General features: G+C 35.1%; 7 protein-coding genes and 1 pseudogene across 9 annotated transcripts; 4 read left to right on the top strand and 4 right to left on the bottom strand.

The window, feature by feature from the left end:
• The first annotated feature begins 4 nt into the window (after window positions 1–4).
• LOC104779331 (uncharacterized) lies at window positions 5–1,033 on the top strand. The gene has a single exon (XM_010503686.2). It carries the CDS (start codon window positions 5–7, stop codon window positions 1,031–1,033), a length of 1,029 nt encoding a protein of 342 aa, XP_010501988.2.
• A 268-nt stretch (window positions 1,034–1,301) lies between these two features.
• Window positions 1,302–1,817, bottom strand: LOC147947840 (uncharacterized protein At4g04775-like). Its single transcript, XM_087507472.1, has one exon. The coding sequence runs from the start codon at window positions 1,815–1,817 to the stop codon at window positions 1,302–1,304; it is 516 nt and encodes a 171-aa protein (XP_087363598.1).
• Window positions 1,818–2,361: 544 nt separating this feature from the next.
• Window positions 2,362–3,731, top strand: LOC147947839 (replication protein A 70 kDa DNA-binding subunit A-like). Its single transcript, XM_087507471.1, has 5 exons — window positions 2,362–2,493; window positions 2,593–2,848; window positions 2,931–3,027; window positions 3,100–3,250; window positions 3,690–3,731. The coding sequence occupies exons 1-5, from the start codon at window positions 2,362–2,364 to the stop codon at window positions 3,729–3,731; spliced, it is 678 nt and encodes a 225-aa protein (XP_087363597.1).
• A 65-nt stretch (window positions 3,732–3,796) lies between these two features.
• LOC104779330 (uncharacterized) lies at window positions 3,797–6,840 on the top strand. Of its 2 annotated transcripts, XM_087507043.1 has the most exons (4): window positions 3,797–5,270; window positions 5,356–5,770; window positions 5,888–6,414; window positions 6,494–6,840. In XM_087507043.1, the coding sequence occupies exons 1-4, from the start codon at window positions 4,185–4,187 to the stop codon at window positions 6,635–6,637; spliced, it is 2,172 nt and encodes a 723-aa protein (XP_087363169.1). In that variant the 5' UTR covers window positions 3,797–4,184; the 3' UTR covers window positions 6,638–6,840. The 2 variants fall into 2 exon arrangements, with proteins under 2 accessions (XP_087363169.1, XP_087363168.1); XM_087507042.1 differs by having other exon boundaries at window positions 5,888–6,840.
• On the bottom strand, window positions 6,825–7,856 carry LOC104778194 (uncharacterized protein At4g04775-like). Its single transcript, XM_010502586.3, has 2 exons — window positions 7,366–7,856; window positions 6,825–7,265 (listed from the first exon to the last, which is right to left on the bottom strand). Exons 1-2 carry the CDS (start codon window positions 7,537–7,539, stop codon window positions 6,966–6,968), a joined length of 474 nt encoding a protein of 157 aa, XP_010500888.1. The 5' UTR covers window positions 7,540–7,856; the 3' UTR covers window positions 6,825–6,965.
• Window positions 7,857–9,120: 1,264 nt separating this feature from the next.
• On the bottom strand, window positions 9,121–9,968 carry LOC104778193 (uncharacterized). The gene has a single exon (XM_010502585.3). The coding sequence runs from the start codon at window positions 9,773–9,775 to the stop codon at window positions 9,401–9,403; it is 375 nt and encodes a 124-aa protein (XP_010500887.1). The 5' UTR covers window positions 9,776–9,968; the 3' UTR covers window positions 9,121–9,400.
• A 6,842-nt stretch (window positions 9,969–16,810) lies between these two features.
• On the bottom strand, window positions 16,811–19,978 carry LOC104778192 (myrosinase 4-like; annotated as a pseudogene). The gene is made up of 14 exons (XR_015594583.1): window positions 19,754–19,978; window positions 19,640–19,668; window positions 19,310–19,330; window positions 19,097–19,163; window positions 18,927–19,002; window positions 18,750–18,834; window positions 18,571–18,658; window positions 18,229–18,473; window positions 18,006–18,124; window positions 17,686–17,897; window positions 17,578–17,609; window positions 17,409–17,505; window positions 17,207–17,315; window positions 16,811–17,109 (listed from the first exon to the last, which is right to left on the bottom strand). The product of XR_015594583.1 is annotated as a myrosinase 4-like (transcript).
• Window positions 19,979–25,120: 5,142 nt separating this feature from the next.
• On the top strand, window positions 25,121–25,709 carry LOC104778191 (auxin-responsive protein SAUR71). The gene has a single exon (XM_010502584.3). It carries the CDS (start codon window positions 25,220–25,222, stop codon window positions 25,568–25,570), a length of 351 nt encoding a protein of 116 aa, XP_010500886.1. The 5' UTR covers window positions 25,121–25,219; the 3' UTR covers window positions 25,571–25,709.
• Window positions 25,710–27,413: the final 1,704 nt, after the last annotated feature.

Below are 27,413 nucleotides of genomic sequence, written 5' to 3'. Positions count from 1 at the left end.
TCGCATGTGTGCTCGCCACATATATGGGAATCTAAGGAGAGCATACCCAGGAAAAGAATTGCCTAAACACCTATTTTGGGCTGTTGCGAAAAGTTTCAATGAGGCAGACTATAACAAAGCCATGGAAGAGCTGAAGCAGTTTGATCAGGGTGTTTATGAGGCAGTGATGAATAAGAATCCTAAGAATTGTAGTCGTGCTTTCTTCAAGTGCACATCACTGTGCGAAGATGTGTCGAACAACTTCTCTGAGTCGTACAACAACACTATCAACCAAGCAAGAGAGATGCCATTGGTAGCAATGTTAGAGACGATAAGAAGACAATGCTTGATCAGGAATGATATGAGAAGAAAGAAGGCTGCAAAGCATAAGGGAAAATACAGTTTGAAAGTGGCCAAAACCATAAAAGAAGAGCAGAGACACTTGAAGTATTGTGAGGTAATCCCTTGTGGCAATGAGCATTATGAAGTGGCTGAACATGTTCATCATGGTTTCAGGGTAGATATGAATGCAAAAACATGTGCTTGTAGAAGGTGGAGTATGATAGGGATACCTTGTCGTCATGTTTTGCGAGTAATTGGGTTGAAGAAGAATCAGAAGCCTAAAGATTTTGTTACATGTGACTGGTTATTGACATCAAGATGGGTTGCTCAGTACAATGAACAACTGATGGGAGTTAATGGTATGTATTTTTGGGAGAAATCCGGTGAACAAGAGCTTCAGCCACCACCTAGAGAGAAAACTAAAGGGCGTACAAAGAAGCAGAAACGAATCAAGGGGAAGAATGAGTCTCCAAAGAAAAAGAGAAAGCAAGGAAAGGAAGTAGAAGAAGAGGCTCCTCCAAAGAAGGTGAAAATAACTAGAGAAAGAATCACTTTGCATTGTTCTCAATGTAGCAAGCCTGGACATAACACAAGCTGTCAAAATCCTGGGGTTCAAGGTAAGCAAGCTCAGCCAAGAAAGCGTCGAGGGGAAGGAGGTCCAAGTCAACCAAGTCAAGCCTCACAAGCATCTCAGATTTCACTTGGTGATTAATTGTTTTCTATCTTATGATGTTTAAAATTGTAGGATGATATTTTTTGGATGTTTATGATTCAGTTAGGATGATGGTTTTTAGGATGTTTCAGTTTAGTAAGGTTAATGATGATGGTGTAAGGTTAAGGATGACTCGGTTAGGATGATGGTGTGATGGTGGTTTTTTTTTGTCACCTATTTCGGATTCGGATGAAGTATATAAGCCTCAAGGTTAAGGATGTTTAACTCCATTGCATTGCATAACTTAAGTCATACAAACTTTTCATACTTAAAAGAAAAAGGCGTACACAACAAACATCACTACACTACACACAATCAAATTTTTGACACAACGTAGAGATTGAATCTCTTTCTCACAACAAGCAATCACGACTTTAAGTTCTCCAATCTCCTTCTCACATCCTTCTGCAACAGCTTTGATGGCTTGAATTTCATTTCCGTAGCTGTTCGATACGGCCTCACATGTGCGTGTCTCCATTGCTAAACTCTCCATCTCAGCTTCCACATCATATAACCCTTTCTCTAACCTTCCCACATCTGTTTTCAACTTCTCAACAAAAATCTCAACCTCTTCCATCTCTTCCACCATGGATATATCGGTCCATTTGAACAAATGTCCATTATTTTCCTTTGAGCCGTAAGGACAACAATGAAAAATTCTCCCTGGATTCTTCAATGTTTCTGAAGTCTTGATTATAGACGATGCACCACATCTACATTTTTTAGGTATTCCTCTTTCTAGTCCACGACGTGTGAAGCTCAATTCTAAGCCAAATTCCCACATCAAAATTCTGCATCTATATTTTCGAATTGAACAATTGAAATTAAACCAAACACAAAACCAAACTTACCCGAACTAGATGACGAAGACATTGGATCCTATTTTTTCCGATTAACCGGAAACCCCGAAATCCCCAAACGCTATGGTTCTTTTGCGAGAGAGATTGATTCGAGGAAGAGAGATAGATTTAGGGAGAAATGAGAAATGACATCGTTTTGGGCAAAAATTAACACTCTCAAATAAACCAAAACGACGTCGTTTGCTTCTACCTTCACACGTGGATTCCACGTCAGATTGGCTTAACGGAGAAATTAACAGAGTTACTAACTAATCACGTTTTTGTATATGTTAGCACAAAAACAATAGTTGAGGTATGTAGTTTTTATTTTCTAAAGTCAATGTATTTTAACGCACAGGCCATAGTCCGATGTATGAATCGAACACATGGGCTTTGTCCAGGTATGAAAAAGTCGTTTTTCCGAAAAACCACCACCTCCAAAAGAAAAAAACAATTACCTATACATTTCCGCATCTACTATACTCTGAAATGGCTGCTTCATTCGCTTACTTGAGAGATGTACGCCCTTACAAAACCTCTTGGAGAATTCAGGTGAAAGTTCTCTATTCATGGCGCCCGACTACTAGCGAGACTCTTGAATGTATCTTCTCCGACGAAAAGGTTAATATCACCTACAAGTTTCTTTAACAAGTCCTCATTAATATTATTTTAACCATTCTACAAATGATTTATTCTTTCTACTATTTACATAATGTTAAGATCCATGCCACGATGAAAAAGGACTTGGTGAACCGATATGCCAACAAACTTATTGTTGGTGACTGGAAGTTCATTGAACATTTCCAGCTGACTAATGCTTATGGTCAGTTCCGACCAACAAACCATCTATATAAGATGGCATTCATTAACGGAACAGTGGTAACTCCCAGTGACTCTGTCTCTGATTCAAGCTACTTATCCTTGGTTGATTTCCACAAAATTATGAGTGGTGAACAAAAAGAACACATGTTGATAGGTAAGTACATTCCTAACCACCGTTCAAATCAATAATAGATTCTAATGTTACTTATTCTCTTACTAATATCTATTTTCTATAGATGTCATGGGTCAGATTGTGAACATTGGAGAGATTGAAACTCTCGAGGCTAACAATAAGCCAACTGCGAAGCTGGATTTTGAACTGAGGGATCAAAGGTGAACGATTTTAAAACTATTAAGTATACTAACTATTACACAACACTAACCTCCACAATCGTTATGAAACAGTGACGAGAGATTGCCATGTACCTTGTGGGGAGAATTTGCAGAACAAGTTTTCAGAGCTTGTGCTGAGGCTGATGGCATCATGGTTATTTGTGTAATCCGTTTTGCTAAAATCAAGTCTTACAATGGTTATCACCCATTTACAATATCACAGGTCAGTAAACGTCATTTCAAAAGATATACACATACTAAATGTTTTAGTTTTGTTACTTTGCTTAATAAGATAATTATTTTAAAATTTATCAACAACTATGATTCCTAATGGAAGCATATTTATAATATGTTATCATATAAATATATCACAGATGAACAAAACATCTATGATAACTATCAAAACTAGCAACTAACTATATTACAGAATTAATCAAAGTGTCAAAAGTTACTAACCACAATTTAACCGATATAAAGCCATTATGTGTGCTTGCTGGCCTTGCATTGCTTTCCTCTGGAATTTTGCACCTATTGAAAACAACAAATTACAGTTGTGTTTATTATTCTTTTGTTACACATGATCCATTTTGTCCATTAATGATCCAGAGAGAAAAAAAAGCCCTTAATGTACTTGATCTATTTTTGGTTATTGTTATATGCAGGTTCTTTTATACCGACGGGCAAAAGTGAGAAGGCAAACCTAATACGATCTACCCCGTGAGAAAAAGAGATTGGTATTAATCAGCAAATACTAAATTTTCTAGGGAAAACGTCCTGGTTTCCCATGAGAACTATGATATCGTATCAGATGGAGCCCGATCTTTACCCCCGTTCCAGATGGCTCTCCTGAAATTCTTCTCAATCTATATACCCATATATCTGTAATTTACGTTTTGTATCTCCATGAGAATAGAAGATATCATCTATTTCACCATTGCTATAGGTTTAATTGGTTTACTATTTGATTAACCGAGTGACGAAGTTTACAAACCAAAATAAACCTGATTTCGACCCGATTAAAACCTGATTTTGACCCGATTAGAAACATAACCCTCAACCGAGAAATCCCTAAAATCACATTTTAACCTCTTTTTTGTTTTCTCTCGCGACGAACCCTAGAAAATCAAATTTCACCATCGATTTCTCAAATTGAATCGATGGATTTAATAATCCGATCTGGTTTTGGGCAACAAGATGGTATTGGGCAAAGAGATGGTGTTGGAGAACGAGAGTACGATGAAGAAGGAGAGGATCGAGATGAATTTCACGTCGATATGCTTGCTCAGGAATTTACCGATGCTGAAGAGTCGATTCGTCATGATACGTACCCAGAAAGTGACGACGAGGAAGAAGGTCGTGGTCGTGGTGCGGGTCGTGGTCGTGGTGCGGGTCCAGAGAGGGTGTTTACGGATATCGGACGTGGTGATGGAACTTTGTGGAAAGACCAATCCTTCTACAATGGGGTCGCATTCAAGGAGAGTGTCTTGGACTATGCACTACATACTGGTTACAATTTGAAGCAATACAGGTATGACAAAGATAAACTCGGGTTTAGATGTGTTGGGGATAAGGGCAATTGTGAGTGGAAAGTGTTTGCTGCACTTCTTCCAAACGCATCTTTGTGGAAGATTACGAAATACATTGATAAGCATTGTTGTACCCCCAATGGCGAGTGTGAGATGTTTAAGGTCCCAGTCATAGCTAGAATTTTTCTCGATAAGATTAGAGAGGAACCGGATCATTACAAGCCTTTGAGGATTGAACAGATTATCATGGAAAGGTGGAAGATATCCGCTACTAGGCCACAATGTCAAGCTGCTCGGAGAAAGGCTTTGGGATGGATAGAGTATGAGTATGAACAACAGTTTGCACGACTGCGAGATTACCAAGCTGAGATCTTGGAAGCAAATCCAGGGTCTGTTGTGGAGATTGATACAATTAAGAATGATGCTGGTCAAGACGTCTTCAATCGGTTTTATGTTTGTTTCGATGCCCTTAGAAGAACTTGGAAACAGACTTGCCGGCCAATAATAGGAGTTGATGGCGCCTTCTTAAAGGCAAAGATCAAGGGACAGTTGCTTGCTGCATTAGGCAGAGATGCAGACAATGGCATCTATCCAATAGCCTGGTGTGTTGTTCAAGTTGAGAACAAAGACAATTGGTTATGGTTTGTGAAGAGATTGAAGACTGACCTGGATCTAAACGAGGGAGATGGTTACATTTTAGTGTCTGATCGACAAAAGGTATGTATCTAACTAATTTATTATATTGGTTAATAAATGTGAATGCTCTCGTTTTTAATATGTTTGGTTTTTGGTTCTCAATTAGGGGTTGATAAAAGCTGTGGAGTTGGAGTTACCACAAATAGAGCATAGAATGTGTGTTAGACACATCTATGGGAACTTGAAGAAGACTCATCCTTCCAAGAAGCAAATCAAGCCACTCCTCTGGCATATGGCTTGGAGCTATAATGCAAAACAGTTCGGTGAGAGACTGGAACAGATACACGCTTATGACACTGGTGTGTATGATGATGTTATGAAGTCGAAACCAAAGAGCTGGTGTCGTGCCTTCTATAAGTTGGGGGGTTATTGCGAAGATGTTGACAACAACTTCACAGAATCTTTCAACAAGACCATCGACAAAGCAAGGGAGAAACCGTTTGTGGCAATGTTGGAGACAGTTAGAAGACTGTCTATGGTTCGGATTGCCAAGCGTTCAGCTCTCTCTCATTCTCACAAAGGTAATTAACTTTATTCAAAATTTAATGCAATTTTCTACGATTGTCTATGATTTTATTCAAAGACTGTCTATGATTTCTACATATTTAATGCAATGTTCTTGGTTTTTGATGTTTCAGGTTTATGTACTCCATATGTGGCAAGGTTTCTTGCTAAAGAGCATGACAAAGCTTCGGAATGCCAGGTGCATCCTTCTTCTAATGGGTGCTTTGAAGTCACACTGGATGGAGACAAACACAGAGTTAGTTTACAAAATATGACTTGTACCTGCAAAAAATATCAAATATGTGGTATTCCATGTGAGCATGCCTATGGAGTGATTCTGAAGAGGACGTTAAGTGCTGATGACTATGTCTGCCAGTGGTTTCGAACTGCTATGTGGAGGCTTAACTACACAAATGGCATTACTCCACAAAGGGGTGCTCGTCATTGGCCTTCGACTTTAGGTGAGAATGTTCATGTTCCACCTGAGCCACCACAACCTGGGAGAAAGAAGATAACCAAGGCAGACAAGAAGAGGAAGCCAGGTGTAAATGAGTCTCCTGTCAAGAAGAAACCAAAACATAAAAAAAGGATAATGCACTGTGGAATTTGTGGTTCTGATCAGCATAACCGTAGGTACCACCAGAAGAAGAATCAAACACAGGTTGTTAATCGGTTTTTTCTCATTTTATTTCTCAAGATGAGTCTCTTGTTCTCATTTTTTGAAATTTGCGGTTTTTCAGGCTTCTCAGGGTGGTGGAGGAGAAGTTGTTCAAGGTGGTGGACTTTCTCAAGATGGTGGTGGACTTTCTCAATCTGGTGGAGGAGAAGTTGTTCAGGGTGGTGGAGGACTATCTCAAGGTGGTGGAGGACTTTCACAAGCCTGAATATTGAAGATTATGGTAGTAGGGGTCTGTTTTTTGGTTTAAGAGACTAGTTGGATCTGTATTTTGGTCGAATAGACTAGTAGGGTTATGTTTTTGGTCTGTGATCATGTTGAGAACATGATTTCAAAACGTTATCATTCTGCTTGTTTTCAGAACATGTGTTCATCATGTTCTGCCTTTTATGAAATGTGGAATGTCTTATCTTATTAAATGCAATAGCAACACCAACAGGAGTTCACACTCAACACCAAAACAAACAAGAGCATAAAGCAGAGCATACAACCGAACAACAATAGATTACAACCGAACAATAGTTTACAATAGCTCATCATACAAGCTTAAACAGAGCAAACAAGATCATAAAACCGAAAACACATACAATTATACTCTTATTCATCCTACATTGCAATTCAGCTTTTGCTTCCAACAAAACTTCTTCAACCCTCTCACAAAGCTCTTTTTCGAACTCCATTTGCATCTTCTCAAATTTCAGCTTCTGTTCTTGCAATGTCTCTATTGTACGCTCTTTCATCTCTTCTTTTACTCTCTCAAATTGAACACCCAATGTTGCTACCTCGTCCAACAATGCCTCATCGACCCACTTAAAGATGTGGTTATCGTTCACAAGCTAACATTATATCATAGAATACAATGAAAATTGATGAGAAGGATTAGGCTCGGATTTGGATTAGGTCGATGTCTACATCAAACAAAGCATAACATAGTACCTTCTTTGCTGCTGCTTCTCGACATCGAAAGTATCTCCGAGAAGGATTAGGCTCGGATTTGGAATTCTTTGCCACGATGTGTTCCCCACACCAGCATCTCTTAGGCACGCCAACGACGAATCCTCTTTGTCGAACATTTGATGAACCACTCGAACCTCCAGAAACGGTACTCATGGTTGCAAAGATCGATTTAAGAATTTTATGCTTTTAGGGTTTGAGGATTTGGGGATTTTAATGGAGTTATAGATGTGTTATAGATGTATCGTCTCGGGTCGGATTATTAACATCAGTCAGGTTTTATTTTTGGTTTTCTATTTGGTATGAACGGTTTCGTATCGGTTCACTCTTTAAACCGATAACATCCCGATATATGGGTATATAGATTGAGAAGAATTTCATGAGAGCCATCTGGGACGGGGGTAAAGATCGGGCTCCATCTGGTACGATATCATAGTTCTCATGGGGAACCAGGACGTTTTCCCAATTTTCTACTAGCTGATTCTCAGTTGTTTCTCCTATTTCCCTTTACTAGCTATTCGAAAACTTTGTTTCACATAACTATTAATTTCCAATTACCCAACAGAAATTTATGAGTTTTAAGAAAAACAGTAGATACAAAGAAGATGAAACTGTTGAAATTACCTCTATCTTTGTCGCTTTAATAAGACAATTTTTAATATAATCCAAATCATAACTCGAGATGATGATAAGTATATAACCTCGAAGATCTTCTGCAGCTCCTGAAATCGTTTGATGTACAGTTAATTGAAGACTGTCTATATGGATCTGATAAGTGATGTACTCCAATACTAAAAATCTAACGATTCCAAAAAAAAATTAAGAATATTCATAACTGGGAATAGAGATCGATTTAATTGGTTTCAACAAGTCGCCAAATCAAATCAGTTGTCTATCTTAACAACAATTAAGAGAAGAGACACGAAATTGTCTTCTTGATTTTGTGTAAATGAATCGTTTTTTGAAACAAAACGTTCTGGTTTCTGGATTGTTCTTTCTTTAAATGTCGGCAGATATAAACTCAATAAACCAATATTATATCTGTATTTTTTAAAACGGTAAGATTATATATTTATATATCTCACCCTTATTATAATAAATGTTCACATATTTAAATTTATGTGCCGGTGGGCTATGTTCAGTGTTTCTTCAAATTAATTTGTGCTACATATTTGTTTTCTTAACTTTCTGCAATCAAAAAATTATATTAAGGAAATTTATATAAAATAATTTAATCTATAAAGATATCTGTAAATGTATATAGTTCACCAAATTCATAAATATATATAGTTCCTTTGATTAAAATACTCAAAAAGATATGTAATTATGTAATTAGTTTGAATCTGAAGAAAACAGAGCAAATTCTTTTGAAATGTCCTGTGGAAGATTAATTTAGAAAGAGGAAAAAAAATAATTGCCCGATGGTGAAAAAACAATTGCCCGATGATGTACCACGGGGTATATCCTAGTTAAAACATTAAAAGAAATAGAAGAAAAGAAAAGTATATCATAAATGCAATGAATTAACGATGATATTAAGATTAGACCAAAACCAACTTCACGATCGTCGCCAATATTTGGAGTGTGGTTTAAATTAGTTGGCTTCTCAACAACAACATAATCACAAAATATCATAGTTCGTGTATACCTATCTTCTCAATTAACGATGATAGTGTAGACATCATTTATTTTTTATAACCGTTAGCCCAAATATTCAAGTTTTGAAGTACAATCAAAGATTCAAAGAGCTGATTAGTGGCAATAAATGATGTCTAAACGAACAAGTGGGAGATCCAACGGTTGGCTACTAATAATCTAACGGTTGGCTACTAATAATCCAACGGTCAGTTAGGAACCAGAATTTACAACAAAGAAGACATAAAAGACCAAACACAATCCAACGGTTCTAATGAAAAAGGAGCACCGATAGAATATGGTCTGCATCCTATACGAACACTGAGAATAAAATAAAACAAAATAAAAGATTCCATCTCCAGATCTGACCCGGATCCGTTTTTCAATCTTCAACCCGGCCGGAGAGACCAGAAGCGAGACGAGAAGCAATGGCGGAATGATACATAACATCGTGGAACGTGGAAGCTTCTGCTATTTTCCTCCTCAGCTGCTTAGCTTTCTCCTCCGTGAGACAACCGCGACGGAGCTTCTGAGTCTGACCCGACCCGGAGATATCTTTTTTATCCGGATTCGAATCTGGATTCACGGAGGAGCCTGAGCCGTCGATGTTGAGGTAATCTGGATCGGGGGATAAACCGAAGAGAGGTGCCCACCAAGAAGCAGATTTCTTACGGTTCGAATCCGGGTTTTTAAAAGATCCGGATCCGGAACATGCTCGGATCGTGGTTAGAGCGGAGCAGGAGATGATCAAAGCCATTGGAAAGTGAAAATGTAGTTTAGGGTTTCGAAATTGTTTTCAAATTACACAAATTGGATTTGTTGCGACAATGAAGATGGAGGTGGTGGTACGTTTGAATTATAACGGAAGGACCTAAGGGTATTATAGGAATTACGAAATTGTGCTTGTACATGGAAGTTTACGGTGGACGTGAGAGGACTAGATTGCGACCGTAATGAGATGGGATAAGTCTCTCTCTCTACACGCTTTGGAAATTGGAATATGTGTTTTCTACGAAAGTAGAATTTTAGTATTTCTTATTTTAAACGTGAAAGAGAGCCGTTTGGTTTATAGTTTATACAATTTTTGGATATATAAAAAAAATATCTTATTTTTACATTGTGAGTTTCTGACAGTGGTCGGTTGAGACAGACTATTGACAAAATCGTTTTGGGTTCATTTTTTTGTATATGATCTGCTAAAATGAGGTTTACACATGGCTATGGTACATTTGGCTATGTAGTATGTAAAATACAAGTGTATAAACGGTCTAGCGAGAGATATAATTGTACACGGTGATATTATTATGGTGGACACGCGCGGATGCATTGGAATGTGACGAACCTTGGGGAATAGATAAATCTAAACGCGTCGAGCGATTAATCTATCGGCAACTTGCACAATGTCTTGTTCTCCACTTTCAAGACAAATGTATTATTTGTTTAAATGTCATAAAACCGTTTGTTTTATTAGTATTTCATAATACAATTTGGGTATTTTGAAATGGTGATAATGATAGCGGTCGGTCGCGGGGGACAAATTAGTGTTCAACGGACAAAATAGTATTCCGCTAATAACATTTTCATTTAGGAGTTGCTCATAACATTTTCGGTTTTTACAAACAAGAAATTTAGGCCACGAGAAACTGTAAATGTTATTTACCATGCGAATCCTCACTATTCGCATAAAGAGAAGTTCCTCGTTATACGTAATACCGTAGGCACAACGATTTGCTTTTGTATAACCACGTACTTGATCTAAAAAAAAATTAAGATTAATCGGAACATTTGGGATAATTTTTTATTACGATAAAGAGACATACATCACAGTCTCACAGATTATACAACGATCGGAACTAATTCAAACCCCTCTTTGATAATGTTATTACCATCTGAATCCTCATTTAAGTATAAAGCTAAGAGCTCTGCGTTATGCGTAATACCGTGTGTACAACGATTAAGACTAATCCGAACATCTGGGAGATTTTGTTTTTACGATAAAGAGACGTATACAGTGTTATTCCCAGAATATAGATGCACATCAGAACATACGTATCCAACTATGTCTTATTCAAAGAACAGAACAAATACAGTATGCACTTGTTACAAAACAGAAACTTACTTGATGATTCATTCTCTCTCTCCTTTAAATCGTTGATAGAGGCTTGCAAAGTGCAATCTCCTAAGACAGAATTTCGTCCCTACTATGGTGTAAGTAGTTAAGTGGACGTTTATCTTGAGGATTCAACTATCGATCTCCGGATTACACACCTCCGGAGATCCTAGCAAACTATACTCTGTTTTTCTTTCAGAAATTTACAGGAAGAAAAAGAAGAGACGAAACTGTTATCTCTTCGTTTATGTCAAGTGATGTGTTTATATATCACACCAAACGTTGTTTCTACAATACGTCTTTTCTAATCGACGCATACAAAGAGTGAAGGTACGTGTATGTTCACTTATAGACACATGTTCTCTTCTTAGTTTAATTTAATTGAATCAAATTAATTAAACAAAACTCTAACAATACCCCACATTTTCTATTCAAACTCGACATTACCCCACATTTGAATAGAAAATAAGTCTAAAATTTCTGAGAAAGTAGAATCAATATGCATCAGTAAAGGTGTCTTATGAACTTTTACCTTTCTTAGTAACAACTTATCGGATTTACTTTGTGGGTAATGAACTCTAGTCTTGAATTAACCACATTTTATAGTAAACCGAGACAATAAGTGAAACACATATATCATCAGCTCATTTCTAGTTTATACGGTTGTGTTCATTTTGGTCCTGAACATATCCCAGCTTCGTGAGAGCTCTAGAGAATTTAGCCATATCAATTCTCATAGGTGCGACCACGACACCGACTCTCATATAGTTAACATTAATTAAGAATAGTCCATTCTATTCCACTTTTTTAGAAAAGATATTAATATTATTAAGAATAAAATATTCATCGCTTTAATCGTCAATGGAAATACAAATTACTTCATAGGAATTAGAAATGTGTATTCTTCTCTTGAATCTTCCTCAGCCAGTTTGCCTCTTGAACCTAAACCATGGGATCTCCAATGTTGCTAGGTAAGGTTTCCACCAAGTGATGACTCATTGTGTTGGCTTTAAACCCATTCCCCTCGAAGTGAATACGGCTTGCTCTTTCGGTAGGCCTTTAGTCAAAGGATCCGCCAAGTTTTCCTTTGATCTAATATAATCCAATGCTATCACCCCATTGGAAAGCAATTGTCGTATTGTAGCATGTCTCCGCCGAATGTGCCTTGACTTGCCATTGTAAATTTTATTTTTCCCTCTATTTAAGGCAGCCATACTATCACAATAGATACATAGTGCAGTTACGGGCTTTGGCCAGAAGGGAATATCTTCAATAAAATTTCTAAGCCATTCAGCTTCTTCCGCAGCTTTATCTAATGCGATAAACTCGGACTCCATTGTTGAGCGTGCAATACATGTTTGTTTAGATGATTTCCAAGACACAGCACCACCACCAAGTGTAAACACATAACCACTTGTGGAATTACTATCTGTACTTCCAGAGATCCAATTAGCATCACTATATCCTTCTAAAACAGAAAGAAATTTCGTGAAATATAGACCATAATTAATTGTATGCTTTAAGTATCTCAATACTCTAACCAAAGCATGCCAGTGGTCTCTATTTGGATTACTTGAATATCGACTTAATCGACTCAAAGAATAAGCCAAATCTGGTCTTGTACAATTTGTAATGTACATGAGGCTTCCAACGATTTGTGTGTATTGTAACTGAGACACACTTTCACCTTCATTCTTTGACAGCTTGCATGTTGGATCAAACGGAGTAACTACCGGTCTATCATCAAAATGACCAAATTTCTTTAGAACTCTCTCCACATAATGAGACTGAGTAAGCGAGTAACCATTTGGTTCTCGTTTAATTCTAATCCCAAGAATTATGTCAGCCAATCCCATGTCTTTAATTTCGAAACTTTCACTCAAAATCTTCTTTGTGGCATTAATAATGTCTTTACATGTTCCCATTATCAACATATCATCCACATATAGACATACAATGATCGTATCAATTTTGGTTTTCTTAATGTACACACACTTGTCACACTCATTTATTGTAAAACCATACGACCTCATTGTGTTCTCAAACTTCTCATGCCACTGTTTTGGTGCTTGCTTAAGTCCATACAAAGACTTCTTAAGCTTACAAACTTTCTTCTCTTGCCCTTTGACTATAAAGCGTTCGGGTTGTTCCATATATATTTCTTCATCTAGTTCACCATTTAGAAATGCTGTTTTAACATCCATTTGATGAATTTCTAGATCATATATGGCTGAAATTGCTATTAGCAATCTGATTGAAGTGATTCTAGTCACTGGAGAATATGTATCAAAGAAATCAAGACCTTCTTTTTGACGAAATCCTTTCGCCACTAGTCTTGCTTTATATTTCTCAATCGTACCATCTGGTCTTAGCTTCTTAGTAAAAATCCATTTATGTCCAATTAGTTTATTACCAGGTGGTAAATCAACCAATTCCCATGTATGATTACTCAAAATGGATTCAACTTCACTTTGAATTGCCTCTTTCCAATAAAGTGCTTCTGATGATTCAGTAGCCGCCTTATATGTTTGAGGTTCATTTTCACTCAAATATGTCATAAAATCTGTACCAAAATCTTTAGCAATTCTTCCTCTTTTACTTATTCTTGGTTCATTTTCTTCTTCTTGAACCTTTGAGGCACTTTCATCATTCTCATGTACCCGTTTAGTACTTGTGTTTATAGAGTCTTTGTATGGAAACACATCCTCAAAGAACTCAGCCTCATTTGATTCAATGATTGTATTTACCTTTACTTCAGCATTATCAGATTTATAAACTAAAAAACTATAAGCTGCATTGTTTTCTGCAGGACCGATGTAGACACAATCCACCGTCTTTGGTCCAATAACAGTTCTTTTTGGTAAAAGGTACTTGAACCTTTGCAAGACAACCCCACACTTTCATATTTTTATATGAAGGAGTCTTATTTTTCCATAATTCATATGGGGTTTTATCACTCTTTTTATGAGGAATTTTATTCAAAATTGAATTTGCCGTAAGAATAGCTTCACCCCATAAATTACGTGGTGCACCTGAATTGTTTAACATGGAATTCATCATCTCTTTTAGTGTTCTATTTTTCCTTTCAGCCACTCCGTTTTGCATTGGAGTATAAGGAGCTGTAGTTTGATGAATAATTCCATGTGTAGAACAAAAATCTGAGAATTCATTTGACTTGTATTCTCCACCACAATCAGACCAAAGAATCTTTATTTTCTTATCTAATTGATTTTCAACCTCAGCTTTATATTTCTTAAAAATATTCAAAGCCTCATCTTTAGTATCAATCAAATAGATATGACAAAACTTACTATAATCATCAATGAAAGAAATGTAATAATTTTTTCTTCCACGACTTGGTGTAGATAGAAAATCACACAAGTCACTATCTATCAAATCAACTCACATTTGATTTTTCCAAAGATTTGTAAGAGTGCCTTGAATACTTAGATTCCACACAAACTTCACATTTGCTTCTATTTATTTTATTAAGATTGTGTTTTGGTAACAATCCTACATTTATCATTCTACGTAAAGAACGATAATTAACATGACCCATTCTTGCATGCCATAAATCACTTGGATCAAGTAAATAAATAGAAGCAGAGCTACTGCCTGCATTTGTATTAATGATTGGTACAACATTCAGTTTGAAAAGAGCATCACAGAGATAGCCCTTTCCGACATACATCCCACCTTTAGTGAGTACAAACTTATCATATTCAAATACAATCTTAAAACCTTTGTTTCTAAGAAGTGAACCAGAAATCAGATTCTTTCGAATCTCAGGAACATGGAGCACATTGGTGAGTGCAAGTTCCTTCCCAGATGTGAGTTTCAAGACCACTTTGTCTTTTCCTTCAATCGTTTTTGTGCTTGCGTTTCCCATATACACCTCTTCTCCACCCGAACGGTGTTCGTACGTTGTGAAAATACTCACGTCGGAGCACACATGCTTTGTTGCACCAGTGTCAACCCACCAATCATTAGAGTTTGTCATCATGTTTGCTTCGGAAACGACCGCAACGAACTGATCTTCGACGAGGTTTGCATTATTTGTGTCTCCACATGATGTTCCTTCTTTCTTATGGCGACATTCCTTAGCTCTATGGCCAGGTTTTCCACACACCCAACAAGCACCTTGTGGCTTCTTCTTGAAGTTAGAACCCTTTGGTGGAATGAACGTTCTCTTAACGTTTTTGTTCTTCTTAAAGCCCTTGAATTTGGAACTGTTTCCCTCAACTACATTGGCCTTTGCTTCCATCGACGAGAACTCAGATTTCTCGTTCTTGCGATTTTCTTCTTCAACTCGAAGTTTCAGAATTAACTGCTCAAGACTCATATCTTCATGAATATGCTTCAGGTGGGTCTTGAAATCTTTCCAAGTTGGAGGCAATTTTTAAATAATGGATGCAACCAGGAAAGTTTCATTCAACCCCATCCCCTCATCCTTCAATTCATGAGCAGTTACTTGAATTTCTTCAACTTGTTTTACCACTGGGAGGGTGTCACTCATCTTAAAATTCAGAAACTTTCCAACGATGAATTTCTTGGCACTTGCAACTTCAGACTTGTACTTCTTCTCCAATGATTCCCACAACTGTTTTGGGCTTTGGAAAATGTGATAAACATCATAGAGAGAATCATCCAAGGCATTAAGACTATAATTCTTGCACAAAAACTCGTTTTGTGTCCATGCCTCTGATGCCTTGATGATTTCATCTGAAATGTCACCTTCAACCGGTAGTTCCGGTGCTTCTGAAGTCACATATTGTGCCAGATTCAATGTTGTTAGATAAAACAACATCTTTTGCTGCCAACTCTTGAAATCCACTCCTCGGAAAACAAAAGGCTTCTCAATGTGATTCTTCACAACTGCAGCAGATTGATCCATCTATCAATTCCAAAACAACAAACAGCGAAATTTCTGTCTTAGATTGTTATTTCCAGAATATAGATGCAGATCAGAACATACTTATCCAACTATGTCTTATTCAAAGAACAGAACAAATACAGTTTGCACTTGTTACAAAACAGAAACTTACTTGATGATTCTTTCTCTCTCTCCTTTAACTGAAACGTATCATTGATAGAGGCTTGCAAAGTGCAATCTCCTAAGACAGAATTTCGTTCCTACTATGGTGTAAGTAGTTAAGTGGACGTTTATCTTGAGGATTCAACTATCAATCTCCGGATTACACACCTCCGGAGATCCTAGCAAACTATACTTTGTTTTTCTTTCAGAAATTTACGGGAAGAAGAAGAAGAGACGAAACTGTTATCTCTTCGTTTATGTCAAGTGATGTGTTTATATATCACACCAAACGTTGTTTCTACAATACGTCTTTTCTAATCGACGCATACAAAGAGTGAAGGTACGTGTATGTTCACTTATAGACACATGTTCTCTTCTTAGTTTAATTTAATTAAATCAAATTAATTAAACAAAACTCTAACATACAGTCTCACAAATTCACAATGCTCTAATTTTTGGTTACTTATTTACATCTTTGGTGACATGCTACTGATATCAAACTATATCGCACTACTCAATAATATTTTCTGAGATGTTATACTTAGCAAGAGTATTGAACAAGCACAATAAAAAGCTTCATATACATTTTCATGACCTTTTTATACATGTACCTATAGTTAAGGTCGATTATTACTAAGTTCGCAAAAAATAAAATAAAAAGTCGATTATTACAACACATAACTTTAAATAGTAAGAAAGCATACACAATACATATCGTACAATATTTATTACATTCGAGGTTTGAACGATATGGAATTTATTTGTATTTATGACTTCAATTATTTTGCAATGAACTTAAAGAACCATTTTCCCGAAGCTTTTTCTTTGCGATCAGCAGGATTAGTGAAGTTGACCCAATTCATACCAAACCGGAGAGTAACCATTTCCGAATTCGTAGTTGTCCATCAATGACTATGCAAAATATCCTGCTACGTTGCATCCATCCCTATAATATATTTAAAAGAATAATTTTGATGTATTAACATTAATAATTCTCTAAATTAAGAAAGTATATATCATATTAAAGACGAATTATAACTTACTCCATGGCGCATTTGAGACACGAAAGATGGCTGCAATGGTTTTGAATTCGTCCATTATCGGCAAGAGCAGTTGCAAGCGTTACGTTTCCAAGATCAAGATCAGCAACTCCTAAAATTTAACGTAAGATTAATCATAAGCAATATATAGATTTTTCACTAAAACCGATTTGAATGTATGAAACATGAAATGATATGCTCATACCGTTTTTGGTGATGTATGTAAGTGGATTTTTGTAGTTGTCTTTGATGTAGTTTAGAATCTGACGGAACCCTCGAGGATAATAGACGAAGCTAGGAGCCTATAGAGAAAATATTCAAATCAATATTGTAATCTTTTGAATATGAAAACGATTTTAAAGTCAGATACTTACCACAACACCGATAGCGACTCCATTGCGATAAACTGAAACCAATTAAACGAATAATGTGTTTAATAATTAATCTAAAAAACAAAAATACGAAAAAATTGTTTTACATACATCCAAGAGTAACTCGTGGATCGGTTATGGCGCTAGGTTCTGTCGGAGGAGGTGAGTCGGTTGCATATTGTGTAACGTAATAGTTCAACCCTAGAAAATCAAGTGATCCTTTAACTAAAGCTGATTCCTGAGCTGTGAAATCTGGCAATCTATCTCCGACCATCTCTCTCATTATCTTTGGATATTCACCGTACACCAATGGATCCATGAACCTTCATATATGTAAGAAAAAATTGATACAAAAACAAATTAACCTTTCTATATGTGTGTGTGAGAGAGTTTTAATTGGGAATCATTTAATTGAACATATATATATATACCATCCAACGAAAAAATCGAATGCTCGTTTTGCAGCAGCCTTGTCGAGATTGCTACTTTCGTTTAGTGGGACAAGCCATCTCCCGATCAAGGTTGTTCCTATCTTACCACCTTGAAATTTCTGCATAAATATGTTATAATTACGGACAACAAATACACCACAAATAATTAAAAAAAAACTACGCGTAAATAAATTATGAGAGGTTTACAATGTATATAAAATACCTGATATCTTTTGCGGTATAAAGATACAGCTTCCGCATGAGCTAGAAAGTTGGTTATGTGCAACTATATAAGGTTCAGTTCCTGAATCTCCTCCAAATTCACAGCCAGTGCACCGTCCCGGTGGATACGATCCATCTCCATAACCTTTGGTTGTCAGAGAGAAAGGTTGATTTAAAGTGATCCAAAATTTGACTCTGTCTCCGAATCTTTGGAATAGAAGCTCCGCGTAGTTTTTGTAGTCCTCCCTATTCATGTATCAAACATAATAAATATTAGTCATATATAGATCGAGCGATGTTTAGAATTAACAAGTTTAGCATAAAAATCCGTTCATGCACTTACACTATACGTGGGTTTAAGAAGCCTCCATATTCGTCTTCCAAAGTCTGGGGAACATCCCAGTGAAATATAGTCACATATGGTTCTATGCCTGTATTCATATAACTTAATTTTTTTTTATATCCAAAATATAATAAATTGATTAAAAATATATAATTTAGTTACTTGAATTTCGAAATTACCATTTGCTTTCAACTCGTTAATGAGATTGTTGTAGTATGTTATCCCATTCTCGTCATTCGTCAATTCCCCCAATCATACGTCCCTCTAAGATTAGTAATTAACACAAAGTTGAGTCATTGAATGTTTTAAATAGATGAAAATATGAAGAAAAAGGAGATGTGTGTTATTATATTTACTTGGTAAGACCCTTGACCACGCTATTGAGAGTCGGTATGCTTGACCATTCATTCTTTTCAGCAGTTTGACATCATCCTGTTCAAGATTATATGAAAGTTGTAAAACTAAATTAAAATTACAAAATTGCACAAATATAATATATGCACATTCGTCATTGATAGCCTCTCACCTTATAGAGATCATATGAATCACAAGCAAGATCTCCTGAACTACGATCTGGAACTTTTTCTGTATATATATATAACAAACCAAAATATCATGAGCATGATCGCTCTTTTAAATATTTATACGTTTTATTATCATACATCGAGGTGCATGTTGATAAATAATACGGTAAGTGATGTTTGTGATCACCTGGATATCAACATGCACCTCGATGTATTGATGAGTGAAATAGTTCCATCTATTAAGGGCAACTCCAACGGAATCTCTTTAGCAGGATTTTTTAATCAAAAGTGTTGAAAAATAAATCAAAAACAAAATAAAAGAGTAGAATCGTCTCTCAAAAGAGAGTTTTTAGAGATGCTAAGAGACGCTAACGTGGCATTATCTGATTGGTTAAAACTTTAAGACAAAAAAATCGTAGAGTTTCTACCATTGAAGGCATCAAATTTTAGTTAATAGTAAAGAGTCTCTTAACTTAAAAATAAACAAATTTTATAATTAAAATAAAGGTGGGATACCATGAGAGTTTCTATGCATTGGAGATAACCTAAGTGCTCTATGTGCAGCACCTTCAATCTGGTAGAGCCAATTATGTTTGATATTGTTAAAAAAATAAAAAAAGGGTATGACATATGCCATCACGGCGAAGATATATGTATACCTGGTATCCAGAAGTAGCGGCACCAAAGGTGAAATTTTTGGGAAATCCAGTACGGTTGAATGCAACAGTTTTGTCGCAGATGAAGGGTTCTTTGGCCTTGCATTCTGGATTGCAGAGTTTTTGGCTACTCGAAACAACCAAGAGAACGGCAAGAATGGCTAAAGAGTAGTAAGCTTTTGGAATTGACATTTCTATTTTCTTTATTTGCTTTTGTTGATGGGCTTGGTTACGTTTGTTTTGATGATGATTAAACGATGAACTTGGAGGGGTTTAAATAGAAGGGTTTGAGTGCATGGGAACTTGCATGGAGATTCAAGTAAAGTGGTTACGTACATTTTTGCATTGAATTTGATCCTCCATGCATGTTCTCCACCTCGCTGTCTTGTTTTCTTAATAAATAAAATTAGACACTTTGAGTTTTACGACACCCATATTTTACATGTCTGCGTGAGAATATATGTTCCTTAACCATAATTTATATTCAGTATATTAATTCAATCAGTGTTATAACATTCATTCAAAAAGAGTTTTTAATTGTTGTGAGGTTTAAGTTCCGTATCCCTTCTCATTTAGCGTACATTATGGTTGTTTATACTACTTGTGAAAGGAACAACCTTCGTTCCATAAGCAAAACATGACCTGTCTCATTGATAAGTATCGAATATTAATCAACGTATTTCTAAAAACCACATCAACGTACAATAATAGAAAACCACCTGACACCTGGAAACAAATAATTGATGATTAAATGGTGGCAACAGATACGAGAAAAGAGAATTATTTTCAAAGAAAATGGAGTGAGGAGGATGAAATCGTCTTGCTGCAGGGCATGATTGATTTTGATAATGATAATGGGAAGAGTCTTATTACGGATACTAATTCTACAAGTCTCTATGCTGATATGACTGGTATTTTTTGAATCGGTGAGAAGCCATTTTACCTTTTAAGGAAGAATCAGCGTCAGTTCACATCCAAGATCCGTTGCTTGAAGCACAAGATCCGTTTCAAAGGAGAAAGGGTAGAGATGAGAAATCTTTTGCAAATGCTCACCTACGCAAGTACTTTAAACTTTCCAAAGTGATTTGGGAATCTACAAAGGTGGTGGAGGAGGAGACTTTGAAAGCCAAGGAAGGTGAAAACAGAGATGGAGCATGGTGTCCATATGAAGAAGAAGAAGGTCGAACACAAGTTTAAGTTGTTGGAGTGTAAGGAATCTGAATTTTCGTCGCTTAAGAGAAGTATTTTGCATGAGGTCAGTCACTTCTGTGATAACTGAAGCAAATTCGGTTTAGAGGTGTAGTCCCTCTTTTTGTTTAGTTTCCAACTTTTGTGACTCTGGTTGTTTTTTTTGGTTCTCTTTTTGGTTTATCTTGTTTTGGATTTTGTTGCTAGTAACACCATGGAAGAACGTACGGCAGATTAAATTTAAATGCATTTTTTGGATCTAAATTTTGGTCAGAGTACTCTCATATTTAGTTATATATAATACTATATAAAATCTTGGCTTGACAATTCCTCTTGACTTATATTATAATTATAGTCCAGCTGAAATCTTGACTACAAAACTATAAATAGATATTTCATTGGCCTTGTCGCACAATTAAATTATTAGCCTCTTTTTAGATCAATACCTCAAGTTCGAATGTCTACAATGCTTTTTCTATCTGCCCCCTTTTATCAACAAAAACAATTTGATTTTTTAAAAAATAATACCCAAATTGAAACTTAAATTGGTAGCTTCTTCCCTCATAGTTTTAGTATGAAAATATGGCAATTGACCCCCAAAAAAAAAAAATCTTGTAGTTTTCTAAAACTCAGAACCTCTGTATATGAGTATAAATGTGTACAAGTATTTTTCTAAAACTATAAATACAAGACAAAGTGTCCATGCTAGAGGGTTCAAAAGAATCTCGGGAGCACTGAGTCAGCTTGGTGGAACAAACATTAACGTGGTGAAATATATTTAGAGAATAGAGATGAAACTCAGTTTTAGTGTGGATATGAATCAGAAATGTGTATGTATTAGTCTGGAACTAGCAATGTTTCAAAGACGGTCTATTATATATGACTAAATCAATATGACTTTTATTAGATGTGTGACAACACAAACTCATTCGAATCTCGTTAAATCGATTGGCTTAATTTATTTTGTTTTCACGTTTGACATGTCTAATTGTCTATAGGCTATACAGCCGAAAAGATTGAGAGTTGTGATGTTAATTATTTGCAATCTCAAATAATATGTAACTAGGGAAATGTTATTATGCATTTTCAAATAATATGTTACAATAATATATTCGGCAGTTTAGCACTAGACCATATTTATTTCTTATTTCACCAATTGACCATAAATATAAATTTTACTGAGATAGAATAGAAAATATATTTCACTTTTTAACGGATTCAAAGGAACAATACTTTATAATTATGGTCAATTGTAACATTTTATTAAAAAAAAAAAAAATTATGGTCAATTGGTGGAATAACAAGTATTTTTATGCCTTTGCTATTCATAATCAATACTCAATTTCTGCAAAAGTTTTTTCAGGAGCTAACATCTGAGGAGCGAATGTATTTCTTTGGGTTGAATGATATTTTGAAACTAATGTTCAAATTTGGTGCTATTGACACACTAATGTTCAAATCTGGATGAAATGATAATGGTTATGAAGTGTTCGGGCAGATGATACTGATGAGAAGCCTTATGATGCTCTTAATAGTTTTTAAAAATTAATAACCAATCACAATTTAAAAACCAAGTCTAATTAGCGATTGAGTCCGGTGAACTTGGGCGAAAGGATCCTCTTGAATCGTCTCTCCGTCAAAAAATCATATTATTTATTTTTAATTATTATATTTCAAAGATTATGTTAATATTTTAAAACTATGGTTCTCCTATCATTTTTTTAATTTTATTTTCAATTTATTTTGAATTATCATATAATATATATGATTAATAAATATGTAGATTTTTATGTAAAATGTTGTGATTTATAAAAAATTCAAACTCTTACATAAACCTGCAAAATTTAAACCCGTTTTTCTTTCAAACTGGATATTGTGACTAACAGTACACCCGAGGGTATCCAATTTTGCAAGGCTTTCAATGGGATTGGAGGTCTATTACTTAATAAGCATGATGGTGATGATTCTGGTATTGGGGAGACTGATGATGATGATGATGATATTCCTGATGAAGCCAATTTTTGGGATGATTGACGACAAAAAAAAACACTTTCTCGTACCTAGTTTCCTTCAGAAGTTTATAACTAGTCGCGTAGTTTATATCATATTGTTGAAATCAACACGGAGACCATAAGAAGCACGAGAAGAGGCAGATTTGTCTTTGTAGCTCTTTTACTTTGGCCTGATAGGTCTTGACCACTTTTTGATTGTTGTCTAGAACACTTAAAAGTTCTTGGATGTAGAATATACACTAAAACTGGTGGAAGTACAATATGGTGGGAATTTTGAAAGTGAAGGCAAAGCTAGATGTGTGTCTTGTTTTGCCATGGCTTGCGCAAAACATATTGTTACAAAATTTGTTGTTGTTCTTTATTCCAAATACTGATCATCATCATATTGAAAGTATATTATACATTTGAGTTAAAATTTCATCTTGTACATGTCAGCGTACAATAGAACACGTCCAAGCGCTCTCGGTAATGTTGACAAGGCCGGGTTATAATTCAAAGGACCCAAATCCTTGTCATAAATGGGTCGAGTAATGTTGATGGTTGATTTCTAACAAAATTACTCCTTTCAATTTCAATAAACACTCTTTTTCATAACTAATTAAGTGGCAATAAAATTTTTGGGCAATTTTTGATTTTATACTTCTCTTTTAATTATATAAAGATATGATTTTTATTAGATGTGTGACGACTCAAACTCACTCGAATCTCGTTAAGAGCATCTCCAATGGTCCTCTATTTTTGTCTCTAAACTCTGTTATAGAGTAATTTTTACTTCAATTCATCTCTATTTTCACCTCTATCATAAAAATTGCTATTTTTTCTATATACAGAAGAACTTTATTTTTTTCTCTATAAATAGAGTTAAACTATTTTATTTGCAAAATAGTCCTTTTAATTTTTAGCTTATTTTATTAATGACCAAAATAAATAAAATTAAGTATTTTTAAGAACTACTAATATAAATTTAAGTATAAGATTTATTCTAAAATATTGAGACTATCATTTGCAAATGATAATTTATAGAAGTGTTACAAAATTTAAAGTAAAATGAATTAGTTTGCAATATTTATAAATAAAAGGCGTTAATTGTAAAATAAAAAATAATATCTTTTTGAAATATTCTTTTATAGAGTAAAAATAAGAAAAATCATTGGACCAAAATTCATTTCTGTTATATAAAAAAATATAAAGAAAATTATTAGAGATGGGCCAAGTCGATTAGCTTAATTTATTTTGTTTTGACGTATGGTAATAGTAATATCCGAAATCGTCTTAAGATATTGGGAAACTCGAGATTTGATATAATAAAAAATAAACGTCAAAACTTGAAAGCAAAGTGTCCGTAGCATGGAGGGTACGGCTGGCCAGTTGGGACAGCCGACAGCCCATGCTTTCGCATTTATCTCACCGAGTCATTTCTATCTACTTTCACTTGCCACACTTTCAAAGCCATTTAACTTTTTTTTTTTTTTTTTTTTTTTTTTTTTGTCAAATCAAAGCCATTTAACTAAGGAAGAAAAGTCGCATTGGTATGAATATGACACGTAATAGAAGAATGATATAAAGTCAGTGGGGGATATGGTTGGTGGGTCATTCTGTACGAATGGACCCGTACGGCTTATTTATCTCGTCCTCAAAAATTTATTTCACGTGCTTTACTAACTCCTACTCTTTAAAATACACATATCTGTATAATTCATTCGAATTATAACCCCATGCAAATTTGTATAATTCCGTGACTCCAAAACTACAGTTCGCAAGTTTTCTAAAATATAGTTATACAAATAAATATAAAAACTAGGAAAAAAAAGAGGCGTAAACTGCGGGGAACGTATTTGGAGTTATATATATATATATATAAAGTAGGGGCAGTAGTACAAATGTAATTCCGTGACTATCCATATATGTCTATGTAGTTTTGGATTTATCCATATTTCTAATTTATCGATTTAACTATATTTTATATAACTTTCAAACTATAGTTTTGGATTTATATACTTACAAAACTTATCCTATTGTCCACGGCAATTGCAGAGAGCTACGCACGACCTCTTTCCCACGAAACCACGAAATATATTTATGATAGGACTTAATTATTTTCGTTTTGAATCGGACTTGTCTACTTCTTTAATTCACGTTGATGAAAAGATTTTTTAATAAGTGTACCTAGCAAGTACTACTCCTTTACCCTCGTCTCCCTATATAAGGAGGACCTTCTCACTCTCTTGGCTCTTGTAAATACAATTACTGTCTACTCTGTCTTTGGACGATGAAACAGCTAATCCGCCGTTTATCGCGGGTCGCTGACTCAACACAGTATAGTCTCCTCCGGTCTGATCAATCCCAGCGTGGCCGCATCAAGAAGGAGAAAAACAAATCTTGGGTTCCCGAGGGACACGTGCCTGTCTACGTAGGCCAAGAGATGGAGCGGTTCGTGGTGAATGCGGAGCTGCTCAACCACCCCGTGTTCGTAGCGTTGCTGAAGCGGTCGGCTCAAGAGTATGGATACGAGCAGCAAGGAGTGCTTCGAATCCCTTGCCACGTGCTTGTGTTTGAACGTATCTTGGAGTCTCTCCGTCTCGGACTCGCCGAGTCACATGAGCTTCACGATCTCTTTTGAGGAATAGGATCGTTTCTACTGTCTTGTGTCTTGTGTTACGTACGTACTTAGGTTTAGGCGTAGATCTGAAGTTTTGGCTGTTCAGAAACAGAGTTATGTAAATACCTATCCTATATATATGTAACGTTTATTTTGATGATGGGGTTTCTATTCTATATGTGACAAAATCGAGATTTAAGGAATCACCGTAGTTAAGATGTCTCCCATAAGTAGTGGCAAGCAAACAGGTTCTTTAGCTGCTTCCCAAACTTGGAGGAATAGATCAACCTCACAATATCAATTAGCCAATTTTTTTTTTTTAATCGGATAATTATGTGGCAAGGAAGTTTATGTATGTTTAGAGCATCGTTAGTGGTGGTTGCTCTCTAGTTGCTTTATCAAAATTTTAATGCATAAAAAATATAAAATATTTAAAAGATAAGAGAGAAGAGAAATTGTTTCTCAGATTGTTGTGGGTAGGGATGTCAATTGGGCTTAGAGACCATGGACGGATCATGTCCAAATTAAATTGGACCGGTTATGGTTATGACTAAATTTGAAGCGGTTAAATAGACACAAAACCAATTTAGCCCGCTAATAAATAGTCCAAACTCATCTGGATATGGGTTATCCAATAATCCTTCAAAATTAGGGATTCCAAAATTTGGAGGAATTTTTTTTTGTTCATTTCCTCATTTTTACCATTCAAGACTAGAGAATAAAGACCATGTGTAACTTTCATGAACAAAACTTCAATTTATAAGTTTTATATGAATTTATGAGTGCTATATATGAATTTTTATGAAATATAATAAATTTATAAATTTTTAGCTTAATTGAGTTCATGTATTATCTCGACCCTATGAACAGTCCACAATCTATGGGAAGCAACGATTCTTATACTGTTTATACAACTGTCTACATATTATTGGTTTACACTTATTTCAATTAAAATACTATTTTTTTTGGCAACTTTGGTGAGTTCCACCGTTAATGATGGTCTTGTGTATCTACTACCATGTCACTTCACCTACACAGCCACTTTAGTAAGTCACCCAATTGATTAGCTTTCAGAAACCTCGATATTACTATCATGATTAAAACCGTACGTAATAGAAAGATTCGAACATGGTTCTTCAACCATATGATGGACACTTATTAGTTTAGCAAGAAGTAATCTCCTATATATTATTACTGAAGAATTCTCACAAAAAAGTTGAGGTGTCGCGCTCATATAACTTCTGTATCTTTCTAATAAATGACATTAATTCTCATTGTTATTTACATAAATATGCCATTGAAATATTATGAGTCAATGTTTTTTATTCATTTTTAAAAATAAAAGATTTAATCAACTATTAAATCCAAAAATGTATTTAATTATCATTTTTATAACCTATTTACTTATTAAAAGTAAATTACGTTTCACAAACAAGAAAAAAAATTATTCATTTCTTTATCACTTTTATCATTTTCTCATTGCATTTTTAAACTTAGGATTAGTTTAAATTAAATCTATTAGTTTGAAAATATTGCTTTATCTATTTAATGGTATAGTGATATTGATAATAATGTGAACCATAAAAGATTTGAATTTGATTTTTAGAAACATATAAAGACATCAAAACTTTCTACACCACCTTAAAATTCTTTTCCAAATTTAATTATTTCACGGGTGAAACGTATTTTACAGAAAATAAATGCAAATTTAAAAGACTAAAAAAACTTTACTTACATATTTTGTTTTATACAAACAAATCTTAAATCTCAAATAATAATTTTATTCATAATATTTTATTTAAATCGATTATCCCGGATATAGTGCGAGTTGGTACGTAGTATTCAAACATAATTGATGAGTAGA

The sequence above is a fragment of the Camelina sativa genome, chromosome 3, assembly GCF_030686135.1.
Source record: "Camelina sativa cultivar CO46 ecotype springtype chromosome 3, ASM3068613v1".
NCBI lineage: Eukaryota > Viridiplantae > Streptophyta > Magnoliopsida > Brassicales > Brassicaceae > Camelina > Camelina sativa.
This window is presented reverse-complemented; position numbering and strand designations above follow the sequence as displayed.

Coding starts and splice junctions, on each gene's coding strand:
- LOC104779331 (XM_010503686.2), top strand. CDS start 5: ATGTGTGCTCGCCACATATATGGGAATCTAAGGAGAGCATACCCAGGA.
- LOC147947840 (XM_087507472.1), bottom strand. CDS start 1,817: ATGTGGGAATTTGGCTTAGAATTGAGCTTCACACGTCGTGGACTAGAA.
- LOC147947839 (XM_087507471.1), top strand. CDS start 2,362: ATGGCTGCTTCATTCGCTTACTTGAGAGATGTACGCCCTTACAAAACC. Junction 2,849..2,930: donor AAAAGAACACATGTTGATAG/GTAAGTACATTC, acceptor TATTTTCTATAG/ATGTCATGGGTCAGATTGTG. Junction 3,028..3,099: donor TTTGAACTGAGGGATCAAAG/GTGAACGATTTT, acceptor GTTATGAAACAG/TGACGAGAGATTGCCATGTA.
- LOC104779330 (XM_087507042.1), top strand. CDS start 4,185: ATGGATTTAATAATCCGATCTGGTTTTGGGCAACAAGATGGTATTGGG. Junction 5,271..5,355: donor TAGTGTCTGATCGACAAAAG/GTATGTATCTAA, acceptor GTTCTCAATTAG/GGGTTGATAAAAGCTGTGGA. Junction 5,771..5,887: donor TCTCTCTCATTCTCACAAAG/GTAATTAACTTT, acceptor TTGATGTTTCAG/GTTTATGTACTCCATATGTG.
- LOC104778194 (XM_010502586.3), bottom strand. CDS start 7,539: ATGAGTACCGTTTCTGGAGGTTCGAGTGGTTCATCAAATGTTCGACAA. Junction 7,266..7,365: donor GAGAAGCAGCAGCAAAGAAG/GTACTATGTTAT, acceptor ATATAATGTTAG/CTTGTGAACGATAACCACAT.
- LOC104778193 (XM_010502585.3), bottom strand. CDS start 9,775: ATGGCTTTGATCATCTCCTGCTCCGCTCTAACCACGATCCGAGCATGT.
- LOC104778191 (XM_010502584.3), top strand. CDS start 25,220: ATGAAACAGCTAATCCGCCGTTTATCGCGGGTCGCTGACTCAACACAG.